Source organism: Eptatretus burgeri, chromosome 10, assembly GCF_056783735.1.
Source record: "Eptatretus burgeri isolate ZD-2024b chromosome 10, Ebu_testis_v1, whole genome shotgun sequence".
Lineage (NCBI taxonomy): Eukaryota > Metazoa > Chordata > Myxini > Myxiniformes > Myxinidae > Eptatretus > Eptatretus burgeri.
Window position 1 is genome coordinate 69,129,295 of NC_140970.1, and position 21,587 is coordinate 69,150,881.

At 39.7% G+C, this 21,587-nt stretch overlaps 1 protein-coding gene across 1 annotated transcript; it reads left to right on the forward strand.

The window, feature by feature from the left end:
• Nucleotides 1-422: 422 nt before the first annotated feature.
• Nucleotides 423-20,189, forward strand: LOC147018798 (uncharacterized). The gene is made up of 5 exons (XM_085899902.1): nucleotides 423-552; nucleotides 910-1,130; nucleotides 18,118-18,368; nucleotides 19,252-19,335; nucleotides 19,944-20,189. The coding sequence occupies exons 1-5, from the start codon at nucleotides 423-425 to the stop codon at nucleotides 20,041-20,043; spliced, it is 786 nt and encodes a 261-aa protein (XP_085756028.1). The 3' UTR covers nucleotides 20,044-20,189.
• Nucleotides 20,190-21,587: the final 1,398 nt, after the last annotated feature.

Here is a 21,587-nt window from a genome sequence, read left to right on the forward strand (position 1 = left end):
GCTTCAACAAATGACAGTGCAGGTGCTTGAGATGGTGTAGAACATGCAAGGTTTGCTGGTCCCCCTACATTTTCTTTCATGATATCACACAAAGAAAGTTATTTTTGCAACTACAGTATTCAACTGCAGTTGTTACAATCATTTCACTGCTCACAATCAAAAAACTCAAATATAACAGGGTTGGACTAACCGGTGGACATCAAGAATTCCAAACTGGAAATGTATAGAAGGTGCTGGAAGAAGCAGACTGGGTAGATTAATGGAGAGTCAGATGGAGAGATGTAATTGAAAGATGTAGTGACGTACCGTACAATGTCCTCAAGTTGCATTGAATAAAACAGAATGGACCATGCTGGATGAGACCTTCATCCTGCAGTGGGCTAAATAGTCCGGCCAAGTCAAGTATCAGACACCTGCAACTGATGTCATACCTGTTGCAGACAACATCACATTGCAAAGCACTTCCATACCTGATAAAGACAGCTGCCCACTTTGTTATTTCTGCTGTGGACAAAGAGAGCAGCTGCTTCTTTTCGGTGCTCCTACTTCAGGGTGTGTGTGTGTGTGTGTGTGTGTGTGTGTGTGTGTGTGTGTGTGTGTGTGTGTGTGTGTGTGTGTGTGTGTGTGTGTGTGTGTGTGAATGGGGAGAGGAAGGGTGCGATGCTCTTCCAAATAACAGTCATCGCCATTGTGGATTGCACAATTATGAAATTGCGGTTTTAAGCCCTGCGTTGCATGTGTATTGTTACCAGATCACTTGGTCTTGTACAAAGGAATACCTATGTTTATATAGGAGTTATTTTATGTCACAGCAGCACAAACAGGTATTTGCTTTGCTTCAAAGTGTTCTGTTTACTCATCCACCGAGGGCATTTTAATAGACGTAAGCACAATTGGACTCTTCCATAGCATTTGATCTCTTGGCTGAAAGCCTAAAGTGTCACTTCATTGTGTGCCAGAAATGCCTGTATCAGAATTTTTTCAGCAGGAATTCTGGCTTCGAGCTATTCATCCAGTATTCCTCATACGACAGCATTGCACTGCAGCCAGCAGCCGAGCACATTGCCAATCTTCTGAGTCAGGGGTTCCTCTCACACTTGCATGAATTGCTATCAGGACAACAAGCATCAGTAAGAAAAAAAAACTAACCTATCAAAATGGTCTAAAACCAGCTCACGTTCCCGGGGAGGGGGCTGTGTCCAGACTGCCTGTTGTGTGACAATTAGAGTGCTCGACTGGCTGCAACAAACAGCAGAGAAGGTGTGAATTCCATGTGCCAACACCCATGCCATAGCCCCACATCATAACTGGCCATCTTCCTGTCTGTCGTTTGGTTGAGGATGTTCAAATATTTTGACCAATGACCTCAACTGCTTCCATGGTTTGATTACCTCCGCCAACAAAGGTGAAGGAGGTTATGTTTTCACAACCCCGTCTGTCTGTTTGTTTGTGTGTCTGATATCTCAAAAAAGCTGTGGACAGATCCGTATGAAGTTTGGTAGGCAGGTTGGGTGTGTAACACGGATGAACTGATTGGATTTTGGTGAAGATCCGGATCCGGATCCAATTATTAGAATTTTTCAGTGATTCCTCACCATTGAGAGAGAGAGGGCTGAACTAATATATAGCAAGATATCTCAAAAAGTTGTGGACGGATTCGGACGAAACTTGGTGGACAAGTTGGATATGTGATGAGGACAAATTGCTTCGATTTTGGTGAAGATCCGAATCCAGATCCGGAATATGAGAGTTATTTAATTTTTAAAGTGACCACCATTGAGATATCGGGCCAAAAACGATGTATCGCACAATATTTCAAAAATGTATTGGGCCAGATATGTTCTCGTGGATCAGGCATTACATGGCGGAGGTATGCGCTCTACCGAGTGCCCTTCTAGTTATTTTTTGTGGGATATCTGGGTTCTTCCTGTAACTTGTGCCCACACTGGCATCGTTTAGGATTAAGTTGAGCATGATGATGGCTCTTCTTCTTTTTGGTACATCGCTTACCATAATAATGTTCCACGAGTGAATATCAGTGGAATGTCATCCTTAATTGTTGGTATGTCAAGCATGTTTTCTTTTTCTCACAAGATGACGTACACCACGAAGGGAACACTTGTGAAAATGTTGTCAATTGTAATGACTGAGTACCAAATGATGCTGCATAAGGTTCTCACAACATTGAAAACCAAAAGATGTCTTTATAGATTATTAGGGCTGACGACCTGTATCCACCATGTCATCAATGGCATAATAGACATTTGAATCGCTGTCAATGAGCTGCAGGAGTCCTATTCACCGGGAAGAGGTTCATGGACATTAAAGATCCCGCAGTTTTCTTCGCTAAGAGTCGGCAAGCTATCGACAGCACCATGGACAAATTCCAAATTCTTGCACTAACCTGCAGAGAGAATTCCATCAGCAGCACAGCCACACCCTCGGCTGATGATGCCACCCCGCAGCCTTGTGCTGCATAAGAAAAAAGAAGAATGAGGTGTCAACTTTCTGGATGTAATAACTGCTGAGCAGCAATCTTTTTTTTTTTTCAAAAACTCATTCCACAAAGATGAACTCCTGAACTCCACATGGTGAAAAAGATGCAAAAAGTATAAACACGCACTCAGAGTTGGAAAAAAACAACAGACTACCAAAAGGAATGGACAAAATAGGACTTCATTATACGTGTCCAGATGAGGATGAGTTGGAAGGACAGATCCAAAGGTTTGATAACAATGAAGAAAACAAATAAAACAACTGGCATGGAATATGGGTCAAAAACTCAAAATGGACCCGACAATGTGCAAATAGGGTAAATACGAAACTGTTAATACCTTCACCACCAAAGGTGGACGGCGGATATGTTTCCGCACCTGTTGTCTGACCGTCTGTCTGTGAGCAGGATAACTTGAAAAGCCATTCATGGATTTGGATGAAACTTGGTGGACAGTTTGCATGAGTGACGAGGACGAATTTATTACATTTTGGTGAAGTTCTGGATCTGGATACGAGATTTTTTTCAAGTGATTCTTCTTGATTGAGAGATAGGGCCATAAACGATACACTGCCGGACCCCGCTATTCGCGGATTAGCTATTCGCAGACCCCACGTATTTGCAGTTGATAAAATGTGACCTGCTTCTACATTCGTGGCCCTGTGCTTCGTGTGTTCGCAGTTTTTTTTTTTGAAACCAAGCACCTCATTTGACTTACTGTAGTCCTAAACTATTGACTGCAATTAGTTCCACTGTTCTTCAATTGGTGGAGTTCGGTCAAACTAACTTTCAGCCAACTCCAATTACAGCTTTATTTGCAGCATCAGTCATGTTTCTTCGGAATGTGTAGCTTGGCCAAATTGATTTTACATTTTCTCCCTGGGAGTCATTCTGATGTGCGGTGAGGAATGACAAATGCCAGGATATGTTCAGTGGAATAGTTTGTGCGTAGTCCAACCGAGTGCATGTTGAGAGTTGGTCAAGTTAACAGAGCAGGGGTGGGGTGGGAGTCCAGAGGAGGGGAGTGGTGGGGGTCCAGAGGGAGGGGGTGGGGTGGGAGGAGGTAGGGGGAGGGGATAGAGGAGGGAAGGGGAAGGGATGAGAGTAGGGAGGGGAAGGAGCGTGAGGAGGACTCAGCGTTACCCAGTCTTGCCCGGCATTGCCAGGTACCCATGCTAGTATAATATAGAACAACACGACACAACACAGCAATTCAAATTGAAAATAAGTTTATTAGGGGGACAAAGCAATAACTTCAAACATATATATATACAGTATAAACACACAAAGTACATTCCAGCTAGTACACAATTATTGCACATGACATTTTTCAGGCTGTGAGCTGAACATACAGCCAGGTGACACCTTGCACACTTCAGCTTTGTCACTTTGGTCAAAGTTGTCTAGACTTTGAAGAACCAGATGAAGAAGCTTCTCCACAGTCCACCTTCCTGCTGTGCTTACTCTCTCAGCCATGATTCACTGCAGAGTATTCCCAGTTAGTTGTAAGCCAAAAAACAAGCGTAAAGTTCATAAAATCATAAGAGCAAAAAGGATAAACTCACCTCCATGAAACAGGACCAAAGCAATGAAGTTCTGAGCTTCCGCCTCCAATGTATTTGTCCTCCCAAAGAGGATGATGCAAAAGAGAAATGTCAAAACAGCGGGTGCTAATAAGTGTAATCAAAGGTGGCGATGAAGCCAATAAAGACCCCACTGCCAGTTAAAAGCTAGATGTTGTAGTATTTGTAAGCATTAGTAAATGCCTATGGACAGCTACATGTTATAAGTTTCATTGAGCACACATCAGCAAATTGTAATGTAAACTGCTTGATGTAATGAGCTAATTCCGATTGTAGATGGCAGTATTGTATTGTAAACTGCCTGGTGAGGTTCGTGAAGGTGCTGGAACGTTCTCAGATGAAACTTCCAGAATGGACAAGAACCGCAGTTACTGGAAGGCACGGGATTGTTCTGTGCTACCATATAAACCCGCGAGAGGAAGGTGTCGGGAGACGGGTGACATGCGACGAGCCATGAGTTTTGATCGTCCCCATGCTCGATTTAACTCTGATCAATGAACGAGGCGTTAATGTCCAGAGTGGTTGTTAACGTGCGGAGCCGATTATAATCAGGTTGTTCAAAACTCATTAAAATTGTGTATCGGGAAAGAATTCCTTTGAGCTCTTGAATCATCCTGGATGGGCTAGCAGCGTATGAGAGAGAACAACGCGACAAGACTCAATGGTTCGACAGCCCCGGAGGACGAGGTAAACACGTGTGAGTTGAGCCGGAAGGATTGGGACACTGGATGGAAACAACCCAATGCGGGAATCATTGTTGGACATTGTATGTAATGGTGAACTTCCTCATTTGACTTTTTATCTGTTTATTTGATATACAAGTTTCAAAACCATTATGCTGCTGTTGATGTGTTCACTGTAACGTCATTCAGAAGTCATCGACCCCAAGTGACGAAGATCCATTTGATCGGTAGTTGACCTGTACGTTCGTTCATAACCTTGGATTGCAGTCGTTGGAGAATGTGCTGGGTCCGGCACCACAAATAGCATACGTACACTAAAGTGCTAAACAATTGATCAGGTCACGTTTGCAGACCAATCCTGCTGAGGGCTTGCTAAGCAGTGTGACCACTCCTCATTTTCATAAATTCCAAGGTGAGCCAATGAAAAAAGCCAAGAATTCACAAGGTTTCGGAAAAGCGATGATCATAGAAAACCAAGACACCAAGGTGAACAACGAATAGCCAAGATCTTGTGAAAAAAGCCAAGGAGTGGTCACAATGTTGCTAAGTGATGCTGAAAATAACTGACAATAGGGAGGAGAGGAGTGGTAAAGTGAGCAAATACCTTCCTGCTGACGTCATTGATTGAGTGGACTGAATTTTGATGACTTGCTCGATACAAATACCATGTAAAGTAATCATTTATGCAAAAAAAAAAAAAAGGAATGAAAACATCTCAGGTCTTTTTAAACCCCAGGCAGATGCGTGGCCCATCCCCATCTCTTAGGGATAGGACATTCCAGGCACCCACACAAAGGGGCCACCTTAGGTTAACCCGAGGAAACTATCATCTGGTGGACAACACCTCAGCACCACCCCAACACACACAACAATTTTTTTTCCTTTTTTTGAAAGTTTTTTGGTGGGAGAGAGTGAAGCTTTTTTTGTGGTGGCCAGAGCGCAAATGCTGTTATCAACCTCCTAGGGAAAGTAACCAACTGCAGGAGGACATCTGCAGATGCAGTTGATGACGCTAGACATGGATGGCCGTTGGCTCACAAGGAGCTCGTTTACCCTTTGGCAGGTTTTGTGTTTAACCCTGCCGGGTGTCCATGTCCATACACCCTCCATGCCAGGGGGACCTGGTGGAGGGGGAGCCGGTTTTGTCGCCGAGACTCGACCGTGAACAGGTTACTGTTACCCATAGCAAGTCACAGATCTGACCTGGCCTCACCTGACAATTACGGTTGGGTGCCGTCGGGTCACCCTCATATTTTTTTTCAAAATTCATTGGAACTGACTGATTGGTGTTATAAATAGAATGTTAAATCTGAGTTACAATCTTTTAAATTATGCAGTTATTGAAGCTCATTAAGCTTGATTAATGAAAACACTGGAGATATATCATGTCCTTGCAAGTAAAACACAATAAATAGCATGATATTAGCAAATATGCGTGAATTCCAGTACGGATGAACACCTACACTGTGTGAATATATATTTATTTATTCATTTTAAAGTAGCATGCGTTCTTGCATTATACAATCTAAAAAGTTTGAAGCTCTGATCGGAATTATTGGCCGTGGAGACAGGGAGATTTTATGCATCTCACCTTGTCCCATGAGCATGAAGAATCCATGAGCCACCTTAGATGAGGGAAAAATCACCTAAGCTCACCTGCACTCCTCTGGTCTCCATTTTCCCCCACCTGTGAAACAATTTCCTCATGCCTGTCCAAATCCACCCAGTCTTATCTGCCTTATTCCTCGCATATACCCACCTGAAATTTTGTATCACATTGCAGATTTTCTTCATATATCCCACGTCCACCTGCTCCACAATGCCTCAGCATATGCAATCCGAAACACACTCTCACAGCGCTGGTTTTTTTTTTGCTGTGACTTGGATTTTGGGATAAATATTATACAGACAAACAGACAGAAAGAAGAGTTTGGGGAGAGGTCAGTTGAGTTTGGGTGTGTGTGGGTGTGCCACCATTAGATATAAACAACACTAATTGGGCACCCACCAGCCAATAATAATTTGTCAACGTCTCTCGAACGATGAAGACAATGGTGAGAGAAAGCATTAACAGTGCCAGCGTGGTATCCATTATGAACTGGTGGCTTCAGCTGAGGATGTTGTACTGCACTTCCATGCGCATGTCGTGCCAATGCGAGGCGGAGGCATTCATTCGTTTGGGAAAAATAAATAAATAAAAGCCTCATGTTTTATAATGTCGAATGTATTCCGATTGCAAAGATCCACAGCACAAAGTGAGATAAATTGTGGAGCAGTACAACCATTTGCTAATTTGTCGCTCACCTGCCTGTCATAATCTCCGATTCTGTTCTGATCTAAAGAAACCTATCGAGTCCAAAAATGTCTGGCAATGGCTTGAGGAATTTTTATCATGAGCTAATCTGGAAATTTAAATTCCAGATAAGGTATTGTCATCGTGCACCGTCAGTCTGTCCGTTCACCGTCTCCGATTTCGACTTCTCCGGCAAAACTGCTGGGCTGACCCGGCTGAAATTTAGCAGCAACCTTCCTCTACTGATGGGTAACAGGAATTGCAAAGCTTGTTCTTGTCACATGAATTTAAGTAGGTCAAAATGGCCGACTTAGTCAATTTCTTCAAAAATGTTCTTCTCCAGACTCACCAGTCAAAACGCTCCCAAATTTGGATTACAACATTAGGTTAGGGCCCAGATAAGCTACAGGTCCCATGGTCCTATTTTTATTATTATTATTATTGTTATTATTATTATTATTATTATTTTCACATTAACAGGTTACCTTTCTAACCACACCCCTTTCCCATTCCCAGTTTTCCATGCACAATCCTCAATCCCCACACACATCTGAAATTATCTCCTATTCATATTGGAAAAAAGAAATCATTGATTATAACAAGTTCAAATGAGCTAAGATCCTCGTCCTCTCAATGATGACGTCATAAAAACGAATATGACGTCATTGTGATGTATCAGGTTTGCAATAAATTATCTGTGCTAATGCCCGGCTTGATTCCCGCAAACAAAAATTCAAAAAGCTTGCCTAGTTTCGGAGATAATGGTGTAAGCGATTTCCATTAGCAGCGACATTATGACGTCAACTTTTTTTCTAGTAAGAATTTCCAAAATCGGAGATCGTTACTGCCTGCAGAGGGTATTTTTACATGTGTATGCCAAGTTTCAGGAAGTTTCGATGAAAACTGTAGGCTGTGAAACAAAAAAGTCCACAAGAACAACAACGTGAGTAAGACTTAGAGATCCTCCACGAGGATCTAAAAACAACTATGTTCCTTACTAATCCTGAACCCATTGTTTTTCACAATATGCTTGAAACGATAGTTTGGTGAAACTGCTGTTCAGTGAAACTGCGTGGTTTGGCGAAACTGTGTGGTTTGGCGAAACTGCGTGGTTCGGTGAAATTACGTGGTTCGGTGAAACTGTGTGGTTTGGTGAAACTGCGGTTCAGTGAAACTGCGTGGTTTGGCGAAACTGTGCGGTTTGGCGAAACTGCGTGGTTCGGTGAAACTGTGTGGTTTGGCGAAATTACGTGGTTCGGCGAAACTGTGTGGTTTGGCGAAATTACGTGGTTCGGCGAAACTGTGTGGTTTGGCGAAACTGCGTGGTTTGGCGAAATTGCGTGGTTTGGCGAAACTGTGTGGTTTGGCGAAACTGCGTGGTTTGGCGAAATTGCGTGGTTCGGTGAAACTGTGTGGTTCGGCGAAATTACGTGGTTCGGCGAAACTGTGTGGTTCGGCGAAATTACGTGGTTCGGCGAAACTGTGTGGTTTGGCGAAACTGTGTGGTTTGGCGAAACTGTGCGGTTCGGCGAAACTGTGTGGTTTGGCGAAACTGTGTGGTTTGAACGTAAGTAAGACTTAGAGATCCTCCACGAGGATCTAAAAACAACTGTGTTCCTTACTAATCCTGAACCCATTGATTTTCACAATTTGCTTGAAACGGTAGTTTGGTGAAATTGTGTGGTTCGGTGAAATTGCGTGGTTCGGTGAAACTGTGTGGTTTGGTGAAATTGTGTGGTTTGGCGAAATTGCGTGGTTCGGTGAAACTGTGTGGTTTGGCGAAATTGCGTGGTTCGGCAAAACTGTGTGGTTTGGCGAAACTGTGCGGTTCGGCAAAACTGTGTGGTTCGGCGAAACTGTGCGGTTCGGCGAAACTGTGTGGTTCGGCGAAACTGTGTGGTTTGGCGAAATTGCGTGGTTCGGCAAAACTGTGTGGTTCGGCGAAACTGTGCGGTTCGGCAAAACTGTGTGGTTCGGCGAAACTGTGCGGTTCGGCGAAACTGTGTGGTTCGGCGAAACTGTGTGGTTTGAACGTGAGTAAGACTTAGAGATCCTCCACAAGGATCTAAAAACAACTGTGTTCCTTACTAATCCTGAACCCATTGATTTTCACAATTTGCTTGAAACGGTAGTTTGGTGAAACTGTGTGGTTCGGCAAAACTGTGTGGTTTGGCGAAACTGTGTGGTTCGGTAAAACTGCATAGTTTTATGAAACTGCGCAATTTAGCGAAGCTGTGTAGTTCGGCAAAACTGCGTAGTTTGGTGAAACTGTGCGGTTTGGAAAAATTTGTGGTTCGCAAAACTGCGCAGTTCGGCAAAACTTCGCGGTTCAGTGAAACTTTGCAGTTCAGCGAAGCAGTGCGGTTTGGAAAAACTGTGCAGTTCGGCAAAACTTTCTGGGTCGGTGAAACTGTGTGGTTCGATGAAACTGTGCGGTTCGGCAAAACTATATTTTGATGAAATATTGTTTGGTGAAGCTATGGTTCACTAAAACTGCATTTCGATGAAACCAAGGATCGGTGAAACTACATTTTGCTTCGGTGAAGCTACAGTTCAATGAAGCTCTCGTTTGCTGAAACCACATTTTGGTGAAATGATGGTTCGGTGAAACTTCGGACCGGTGAAACTACGATTCAGAGAAACTACGGTTCGGTGAAACAACGGCTCAGTGAACCTATGGTTCAGTGAAACTATAGATCAGTGAAATTACAGTTCAGTAAAACTATGGTTTGATGAAACTAAGGTTTCGTTCCCATCATATGCTGCCTTTTTGGCTGCTGGTTGCATCATTGGTTAGGAGCACAGCTTTGCTGCTGATGCAGTGCCCCTATTATCAGTATACTGGTGCTCATTTTGCCAACCTTGGAAGGATGACAGGCTGAGTCAACCTCCTCATGTTAATTGAGTGGCCAATGGGGCTCGAACTCAGGGCCCTAGGATCCCAAGCCACCACCCTAACCGCTAAGCTAACACCAGGCTGCTAAGGTTTGGTGAAACTACAGTTCAGTGAAACTACAGTTCAGTGAATCTTCAGTGCGGTGAAACTATGGTTCGATGAAACAATGGTTCAGTGAAACTATATTTTGGTGAAACGACGGTTTGGTGAAACTACGGTTCAGTGAAACTACAGTTCGGTGGAGCCACATTTTGTTGAAACTACAGTTCAGTGCAACTACATTTTGCTGAAGCTACAGTTCAGTGAAACTATGATTCGGTGAAGCTACATTTTGGTGAAACTACAGTTTAGTGAAACAACAGTTCGGTGAAACTACATTTTGGTGAAGGTACGGTTCGGTGAAATTACAATTCGGTGAAGCTACATTTTGGTGAAACTACGGTTCGGTCTATGTTTACCTTTTAGTCGATGACGACCTCAAAATGAATTGACTACTTCAAATCATTGACCTGAAATATAAATCCTCTTCAAATTTCAAGTCAATCAGATGAAAATTGAGGAATTTAGAAATACCACCTTAGTGATTGTCATTGGGCTGATGTTGACTTTTTGGTCTTTGTTGACCTCAAAAGTAATTTGCTGGTTGAATTCATTGAACTTAAATTTAAATCCTCTTCAAATTTCAAGTCAATCGGATGAAAATTGAGGATTTTAGAAATCTCACCAAAGTTGTTGACCTTTGGCCTATGTTGACCTATTGACCTTTTGACCTCAAAAACAATAGGCCTCTTCATTATAACAGACTCCACCATGTGGTGAAGTTTCATGAAGATCGGTTTAAAATTGTGACCTGTAGGCGATAAACAGTTAAGCAAACAGACAACCAGACAGAAAGAATAACAAGACGACAACATCGTGCAGAGCACGACACTTGCAAAACCCATTTAAAACAAATTTGACCTCAAAAATAATTGGTGGTTGAATTCAATGACCAAAAATATAAATCCTCTTCAAATTTCAAGTCAATCAGATGAATATTGAGGATTTTAGAAATACCACTGTAGTTGTTGACCTTTAGCCTATGTTGACCTTTTGACCTCAAAAATTATTGGTTGGTTGAATTCAATGACCAAAAATATAAATCCTCTTCAAATTTCAAGTCGATCGAATGAAAATTGAGGATTTTATAAATACCACCTTAGTTGTTGACCTTGGGCCTATGTTGACCTTTTGGTCCATGTTGACCTCAAAAATTAATTGGCTGGCTGAATTCAGTGACTTGAAATATATATCCTCTTCAAATCGGATGAAAATCGACAATTTCAAAAATTCGGCCTTTGTTGACCTTCTGACATTTTGACCTCAAATACAACAGGCTTCTTCCATATGACAAACTCTACCATGTGGTGGAGTTTCGTGATGATCGGTTTAAAATTTTGACATGTAGGTTACAGACAGATAGAATAACAAAATCGACTAACCAATACACTTGAAAAATCTTTGATTTTGCAAGTAACAAACAAACAAGAAGAAGACGTCGTGCAGAGCACGATACTTGCAAAGTCCAGAAAACAAATTTGACCTCAAAAATATAATTGCTGGTTGAATTAATTGACAAAATATGCAAATGCTCTTCAAATTTGAAGTCAATCGGATGAAAATTGAGGAATTTAGAAATGTCACCGAAGTTGTTGACCTTTGGCCTTTGTTGACCTTTTGACATTTTGACCTCAAAAAACAATAGTCTTCTTCCTTCTGACGAGCTGTACCATGTGGTGAAGTTTCGTGAAGATCAGGTTTAAATTGTGACCTGTCGGTGACAAACAGACAAACAGACAGAAAAACACAATCGACCGACCAATATGCCGTAGTTGAAAAATCTTCGATTTTCCAAGAAACAAACACATAGAAAGGGGGTGAAAACATAACTTCCTTCGACTTCGGTGGCGGAGGTGATAAATGCTTTGGAAGAAACGGACGGATTCTCATCTCCTGTGAAAGCAGGGGGTAACTCATGATGCAGCAAACTGCCTTAAAAGCATCAGACTGCCAGGCTTTATGGACTTCCCATCCGCCAGCAATCGAACCCAGACGAGACAGCTCAAATGAGAGAACGATCCCTCGTAGCTATCCTGTCAGCCCTGGTATAATTGTAGAATGCGTTAATTGTTTCCCTTTGGATGACTCACGCATGAGGAAGCTATTTCATTGTCACCCCGGCCGTTAACACGACGACACTGTGTGATACGCCGCAATGTAATTCGGGCTCATCGTCGGTCACAATTATTCTCAAAAGTAATTGCAAGAAAGACATGAGGCCAACTCTTCGGATTCCTAATTCGAGTTAATTTGTATTTCATTCATTTGATCTCTTTAACAAAGGGATCCGATTATAGAACTTTGTTATGACGTTAATTTTAAACTCGAGCGACGTCGACGGCGTGCCATCATAAATCCCCATGCTTCCCACCTTCAGGAAAGTTGACAGATGGCCAAAGGATTCTGCCAGGAATGACCAAATATCAAATTTAGAGTTAAAAAAGAAAATTCCCCCCATTTTGATGGCCGGACATACGGATGGACAGACAGACAGACAGACAGACAGATGGAGCCGATTACAATATGCGCAACCCGGGTACCAACCATCGCCATTCAGATAGTTGGTTTTAGTCTATTATGGATTTAGATTGTGCCTCTTATGGATTATGTAAAGAAATGGATTTAGCCTATGACGAATGTCGTTGCCTTGCAAGTATGTAGTTAATTGTCTTTTCGAAAACAAAGAACAAGATGCAGCTACTTATTACAAATACAAGCTTATACTTGCTCGAAATCATAAAGTAACATGCAACATTAGTGTAGTACATCATCATGCGACTTCAGAACGACACGATTCAACATAAGCGTGTCGAGATTCCACGTCAGCAGATCACAATGCGACAAGAGTACGTTATCATGACACAACAGCAAATCACATGAAACAACAGAATGTCACCACACGACATCAACACGTCACCATGCCACGTTAGCACGTCACAAAGCGACTTCATCACGTAACAATAACAATTGGTGACATAGGCGTGTGAGATGCGACATCAGCACATCGCAGTGCAAATGTGCGTGTCACTTTGTCACAATGTGACATTAGTATGTCAAAATACAACGTTATGTAGCATTTGTTAGGCAGTTTATAAAGAAGGATCAGTTAGTTGGAGGCCTCCCATGCAAGTAGGGAAACAAAACAAGAAGCGCGATTGTCAGTTTACGTCTAAAAATGTTCAAAAAGGAGTTTGTAGTATATGTGTAATTCTGTAAAAAATCGAATTTAAAAAATAAAAAATCGAAAAAAAATCTTTAAACGACAAAGTCGTTTTTGTTATTATTACATTAGTTTTGCAATAAGATAGGGGGAGAATCCCCCACCACCCCCTATATAAATCGATACTAATGAGTGTCAGTGTGTGTCTGTCTGGCCGTCAGTCCGTCTCCTCCATAACTCCAAACCATGAAACCTCGCGGTCCCAAACTTTACCTGTTTACTGAGAGAACTCCAAGGTGGTGCATGAATGAAAACTGGATGGTTGGATTAACTTAAATACCCATTCTGAGGATAACTTAGGGGGGGTGCTCATCCTGACTGCCAAGTTGGAGGTGATGAAAACAGGTTGGGAGGAATCGAAAGCGGTTTTTTTGTATTTTTTTTTCACCAAACGTGGTTAAAAACATTATTCGAGATGTTGTCAGTGACATAAAATACACAAGAATACCGAGATAATCGTTTATTGACGAGGTAGTCTTGCAGCAGTTCAGAACTCACCTCAAATGTTTACTTACCATCACAGTCTAAGCATGGACTCGTCTCAACGATGGTGAATCACCAAATGAGCAGAGATCACTCAAACTGACATGGACAGGACCTGACGGACCAGTCACTTCATGTGACTGTGCTCGGCATTGTATCAACACCACAGGCTTTCTTCGCCTTTGCGACAAGATCTCTCGGAAGATCAAACTGATGACCCGGGGTTTTACAGGAGTTGGTTTTGCACGTGACGTCATTTGACAAGCACCCTCGGCGATCGATCTTGTTCTTGCGAACTTGGGATAAGATACTTTCCTCTTTGGCATGACTGTGAGGCAGGACAAGTCGTATGTGCTGAACTACTGTAAACAGCAGGCCAAATGGTGGCTCTCTGTCTGTTGTTCTCATCAACAATACAAGCCTGGTGTTGGCTTAATGGTTGAGCTATCTGGCTGAAGATCTTTGGGTCTTGAGTTTGTGCCCCTGTCGGGCCGTTGAATTAACTCCAGGTGGGTTGACTCAGCCTACCATCCTTCCAAGGTCAGCAAAATGAGTACCATCTTACCGGTAACAGGGGCACTGCATCAGTGGCACAATCGCAGTTCTAGAAAAATTATGCAACCAGCAGGCACAGGCTGCATGCAAAACAACACCATAAACAATATATCATGCCACAAATGACCCTTCCAAATTAAAACTATAACCCGATGGCACCCATACAATACTTGCCCTGCACAGTCAACGGTTTTGGAGATATAGAGGTGCTATGTTTTTCGGTTTTTCCAAGATGCCGCCTGCACCACATGATCTATGACATCATGATTGTCATGAAACTATGCTACAGGAGGAGGCGCTCCAATGGTGAAAGATTTGTGTCCCACAGACAAACATTTGAAGAGAAAAAAATTTCATAATGATCGGATGTGTTGTACTTGTCGAATTATGACGTCATAATGAAGGCACCGATGACATCATCATGAACACATCTTATTCCCCATGGGAGATAGTTGACAGACAATGAGCCATGTCTCAATTTTTTTCCAAAGAGTGGTTTTAGAGATATCGAGGTGCAAAGTTTTTCCAAGATGGCGCCTGTACCATGTGACCTATTACGTCGTAATTATCATTAACATATTCTTCAAGAGAATCGGACCAAGAATTGCAAAGAAATAAAATTCATACTGATTGAATCAAGCGTTATACTTGTTGAATTATGACGTCATAATTTAGGTACTGATGACGGTACAAATTATAATCATTATGAAGATCATTAACACATCTTAATCCCCAAGAGGAGTACTTGACAGTAAGTCATGTTTCAATTTTTCCCATGGAGCGGTTTTGAAGATATAGAGGTGCAACTTTTTTCGATTTTTCCAAGATGGCGCCTGTACCACGTGACCTATGATACCATAATTATCATTAAAAGAAATTCTACAGGAGCTGCTCATATTCTGAAAATTTCGTGTCCATCGGACTAACAGTTGCAGAGGAAGTTTTTATTTTTCAGACTGATCAGACGAAGCATTGCACTTGTCGAATTATGACGTCATAACGAAGGCACCAATGACATCATCATCAACACTTCTTATTCCCAATTGGGAGTACTTGACTATGAGCCATGTTTAAATTTTTCCATTGAGCGGTTTGGGAGATATAGGAGGCAAAACGTTTTTCCAAGATGGTGTCCGTACCGTGACCTATGACGTCATAATTAGGAGTAAAAAAATTTCGACAGGTAGGGGCACTCATATGGTAAAATTGTGTGTCAATCGGACCAACGGTTGCCGAGAAAATGATTCATTAAAAATGCAGACACGTATGCACACATGTACGCCACATGTACGCCACATGTACGCCACATGTACGTACGTACGTACGCAACCAAATACCGAACCCTGCTTTTCTCTTCACGAGCGCAGAGTAATAAACATTCATGAAATGGCATATACTGCCCTCCAGACTCCAGCCAATGAAATTGGATGGGATAGTGTCTGTACTGCACTCAAGCCTGTAGCTCTGTAGGTCTTTGGTATCACGTATCTTATTGTACACCGCTCCTTCCCACTTCCAGGCAATGAATGACGTCATCGCCGGGCCACAAGGGAGCACTCAGTTTTTACTCCATTTGTTTGTTTTCTTGCTTGTCCAGGCGATATCGCAGCCATCCTTTGAGCAAGGAAGCTGAAATTTGGGGACAAAAGTGAAGATGTGCTTTGGCAAAAAAAAAAAAAATTTTGATAATCAATTAATTGATTAATTACTTCATTTTTATCGAATAATTTATTACTTATTTATTTTATTTCTCACCTTGGCAATATCTCAGGCCCCTTTTGAGCTTGGAAGCTGATATGTGGACGTGATAATGAACAAGTGCTTTGGCCATAAAGAGTATTTTTGATTTATTGATTATTTACCTAATTATTATCGATTTATTAATTACTTATTTATTTTATTTCTCATGCTGGCAATACTCAGGCACCTTTTGAGCTTGGAAGCTGATATTTGTACATGACAGTGACCAAGTGAATTGACTTTATAGAGTATTTTTGATTTATAGATTTATCAATTAATCGATTAATTATTTTCTTTCTTGCTTTCTGGGCGATATCTCAGCCATCCTTTGAGCTAGGAAGCTGAAATTTGGGGACAAAAGTGAAGATGTGCCTTGGCAAAAACAGTAGTTTAATTTTTTGATTATAAATTAATTGATTAATTACATATATTATTATCGATTTATTAATTTGTTATATATTTTCTTCCTCATCTGGGTAATATCTCAGGCACCTTTTGAGCTCGGAAGCTGATATTTGGTCACGACATTGAACAAGTGATTTGGCTACAAAGAGTATTTTTGATTTACTGGTAAATCAATAAATCGATTAATAATTATTCGTTTTTCGATGTATCACTTCATTTTCTAAAAGTTACAGATTCAGATGAAACAGTGGTGATTTTGGGATACTATTAGCTAAGTGATTAAGAAATTAAATATTTTAAGACTATTATTTATTTTAATTATGCAATTAATCAATTAATCAATCAATTATTGTACACTGCTTCACCCTAAATCCATCTGAATATGCTGCATGGCGAGGCAGTATAATTTGTACACATTCACCTCATAAGTACATTTGTACACATAAACTAAGTATCATTTGTACACATTTACCTCAAAAGTACATTTGTACACATAAACTAAGTATCATTTGTACACATTTACCTCAAAAGTGCATCGCTCCCTCCCAATTCCGTCTCCATGTGCTGCACGGTGGCATCACCAGGCACCAAAGGTGCCCTGGCAATGTCACGTGCTGGAGGATTTATTATTTATTTATTTGGCATGGGGCAGTGTACGTTGAATGTGCCTCGACTTGTTTCATTATTTTTTATTTTGAATTTGGGAATTTGTAGATACCTTGTATGAATGAAAGCAATCTGAATCAAATCAAATCCTACCATTTTAAAACACTCAAAAGTATTGACAAATATCACCAAGAAGAGGAAGAGCCCATCAGTGTTCAGAAATAACAATATTATTTATCTCAAAACAAAGACAGTATCTAGGAACTAAAAACATTGTTATATCATCATAACTAAAATCATCATTATATCATCGTAAAACCATCATTACATCATCGTAAAACCATCGTTATATCATCGCAAAACGATGGTGATATCATCGCAAAACCATCGTTACATCATCGCAAAACCATCGTAATATCATCGTAAAACCATCATAAAACCATTGTTATATCATCGCAAAACCATCGTTATATCATCGTAAAATCATTGTTATATCATTGTAAAATCATTGTTATATCATCGTAAAATCATTGTTATATCATCGTAAAATCATTGTTATATCATCGTAAAACCATCGTTATATCATCGCAAACCATCATTATATCATCGTAAAACCATCGTTACATCATCGCAAAACCAACATTATATCATCACAAAACCATCGTTATATCATAGCAAAACCATCCTAAAACCATCGTTATATAATCGTAAAACCATTGTTATATCATCGCAAAACCATCGTTACATCATTACAAAACCATCGTTAAATCATCCCAAAACCATCGTTATATCATTGTAAAACTATTGTTATATCATCGCAAACCATCGTTATATGATCGTAAAACCATCGTTACATCATCGCAAAACAATCGTTATATTATCCCAAAATTATCGTTATATCATCATAAAACCATCGTTATATCATCGCAAAACCATCATTATATCATCGCTAAACCATCGTTATATCAACACAAAACCATCATTATATCATTGTAAAACCATCGTTATATCATAGCAAAACCATTGTAAAACCATCGTTATATAATCGTAAAACCATTGCTATATCATCGCAAAACCATCGTTACATCATCACAAAACCATCGTTATATCATCCCAAATTAATCGTTATATCATCATAAAACCATCATTACTTCATCACAAAACCATCGTTATATCATCCCAAAATCATCGTTATATCATCGCAAAACCATCGTTATATCATCGTAAAACCATCGTTACGTCATTGCAAAACCATCGTTATATCATCGTAAAACCATCGTTACGTCATTGCAAAACCATCGTTATATTATCGTAAAACCATTGTTACATCATCGTAAAAAAATCGTTATGTCATCGTAAAGCCATCGTTATATCATTGCAAAACCATCGTTATATCATTGTAAAACCATTGTTATATCATCACAAAACCATCGTTATATAATCGTAAAACCATTGTTATATCATCGTAAAACCACCGTTTCATCATCGTAAAACCATCGTTATATCACTGCAAAACCATCGATACATCAAACCATCATCATATCATTGTAAAACCATCATTATATCATTGAAAAACCATCGTTATATCATTGTAAAACCATTGTTATATCATCACAAAACCATCGTTATATAATCGTAAAACCATTGTTATATCATCGTAAAACCATGGTTTCATCATCGTAAAACCATCGTTATATCACTGCAAAACCATTGATACATCAAACCATCATTATATCATTGTAAAACCATCGTTATATCATTGTAAAACCATTGTTATATCATCACAAAACCATTGTTATATAATCGTAAAACCATCGTTATATTATCCAAAAATTATTGTTATATCATCATAAAACCATCGTTACATCATCGCAAAACTATCATTATATCATCGCAAAACCATCGTTATCTAAACACAAAACCATCATTATATCATCGTAAAACCATCGTTATATCATCACAAAACCATTGTTATATCATAGCAAAACCATCGTAAAACCAACGTTATATAATAGTAAAACCATTGTTATATCATCGCAAAACCATCGTTACATCATCACAAAACCATCATTATATCATCATAAACCCATCGTTATATCATTGCAAAATCATTATTATATCATCGTAAAACCATCGTTATATCATTGTAAAACCATCGTTACGTCATTGTAAAACCATTGTTATATAATTGTAAAACCATCGTTATATCATCGCAAAATCATCGTTATATAATCGTAAACCCATTGTTATATCATCGTAAAACCATCGCTTCATCATCGTAAAACCATCATTATATCATTGCAAAACCATCGTTACATCATCGCAAATCCATTGTTATATCATCGTAAAACCATAGTTATATCATAGCAAAACCATCGTTACTTCATCGCAAAACCATCGTTATATCATTGCAAAACCATCGTTATATCATCGTAAAACCATAGTTACATCATTGCAAGACCATCATTACATCATCGTAAAACCATCGTTATATCATAGTAAAACCATCGTTACTTCATCGCAAAACCATCGTTATATCATTGCAAAACCATCATTATATCATTGTAAAACCATCATTATATCATTGCAAAACCATCATTATATCATTGCAAAACCATCATTATATCAACGCAAAACCATTGTTATATCAATGTAAAACCATTGTTATATCAACGTAAAACCATCGTTTCATCACCGCAAAACCATCGTTACATCATCGCAAAACCATCGTTATATAATCGGAAAACCATTGTTATATCATCGTAAAACCATTGTTACATCATCATAAAGCCATCGTTATATCATTGCAAAATCATTATTATATCATCGTAAAACCATCGTTATATCATTGTAAAACCATCGTTACGTCATTGTAAAACCATTGTTATATAATTGTAAAACCATCGTTATATCATCGCAAAATCATCGTTATATAATCGTAAACCCATTGTTATATCATCGTAAAACCATCGCTTCATCATCGTAAAACCATCATTATATCATTGCAAAACCATCGTTACATCATCGCAAATCCATTGTTATATCATCGTAAAACCATTGTTATATTTTTAATTTCTCCTCAAGAGTCCTCATATAAAGCACGATAGCAGCGGACTATGTAAACAGCAGTTCACATAACTGGTACTCAGGTACTCGTGCACGGTAAGAAACTAAATGCATACTTCGAAGATGCTCATTCAGAAACCTCAAAAGTGTACTCGCACAGCAGAGGCTTTTGATGGAAGATTTTCTCATTTATTGGAGATAAGATTCTTCCATAATAATTCTGATATACTGTGATTTCAAAATTTAAGTTTACAAATTATAATAATATAATTTATAAGCTATATTGTTAGTTTATAACTTTTAAGATTTAAAAAAAAAAAATCTAAGGAGAATGTGCTGGTGAAGAGGAAGAAGAGGCTCAGGAGCATCCAGAATGAAAAAAAAGAGCAGTTTGTGAGTGTCTCGTCTGGAGCGTACGTTCCGAAAGTGCTTACAGAGGAGTAAGATGCATACAAAGCTGAGTGGTACATTAAAAATTGGAGTGGCATATTGGAAAGCAGACGAGCACATTCAAAGCTGACAATTTTTGTGTGAGTTTTTTTTGCGTGAGTATCAAACCGCTTCTGCTAGTACTCATTGGAGAATCTCATTAAAAACAAGTTCGAATGAGCTAAGATCCTAGTCCTCTTAATGATGACGTTACAAAAACGAATATGACGTCATTATGATGTATCAGGTTTGCGATAAATTATCTGTGCTAATGCCCGGCTTGATTCCTGCAAACAAAATTCAAACAGCTTGGTTAGTTTCGGAGATAATGTTATAGGCGATTTCCATTAGCGCCGATATTATGATGTCAACTTTTTTTTCTTGGAAGAATTTCCAAAATCGGAGATGGTTACTGCCTGCGAGTGGGCTTTCTGCATATACATGACAAGTTTCACGAAAATCCGATGAAAACTCTGGGTTGTGAAACAAAAAATGTCAAAAAATAGGAATGACGTCATAAAAGTTGATATGACGTCATAGTGATGTATCACATGTGCGGTAATTCATCTCTGCCAATGCCCTGTTCGATTCCGGCAAACAGAATTCAAAAAGCTTGCCGAGTTTCGGAGATAATTTTTTAGGCGATTTCCATTAGCGGAGATATTTTGACGTCATAACTTTTTTTCTAGGATGAATTTTCAAAATCGGAGATGGTTACTGTCTGCGCAGGGTATTTTTACATATATATGCCAAGTTTCAGGAAGTTTCGATGAAAACCGTATGCTGTGAAACAAAAACCCTCTCATTAACCCTCTCGGGGTTAACCCTCTCATTCTGAAAAGTTAATTACATTTCTGTACTGTATTCACAGACCTTCTGAAAAGTTAATCTCATCCATTAAATAGTTAATGGGCAGGAAAAACATTGCCCCAGAAATGACGTCGTGTGATTTCCGGGCATTCCTTGACACTAGAATTTCTGTTTCCTTTTTGAAAATTCTCACTGGTGAGGTTTTCTCTGTGGTTGAAGATGTGC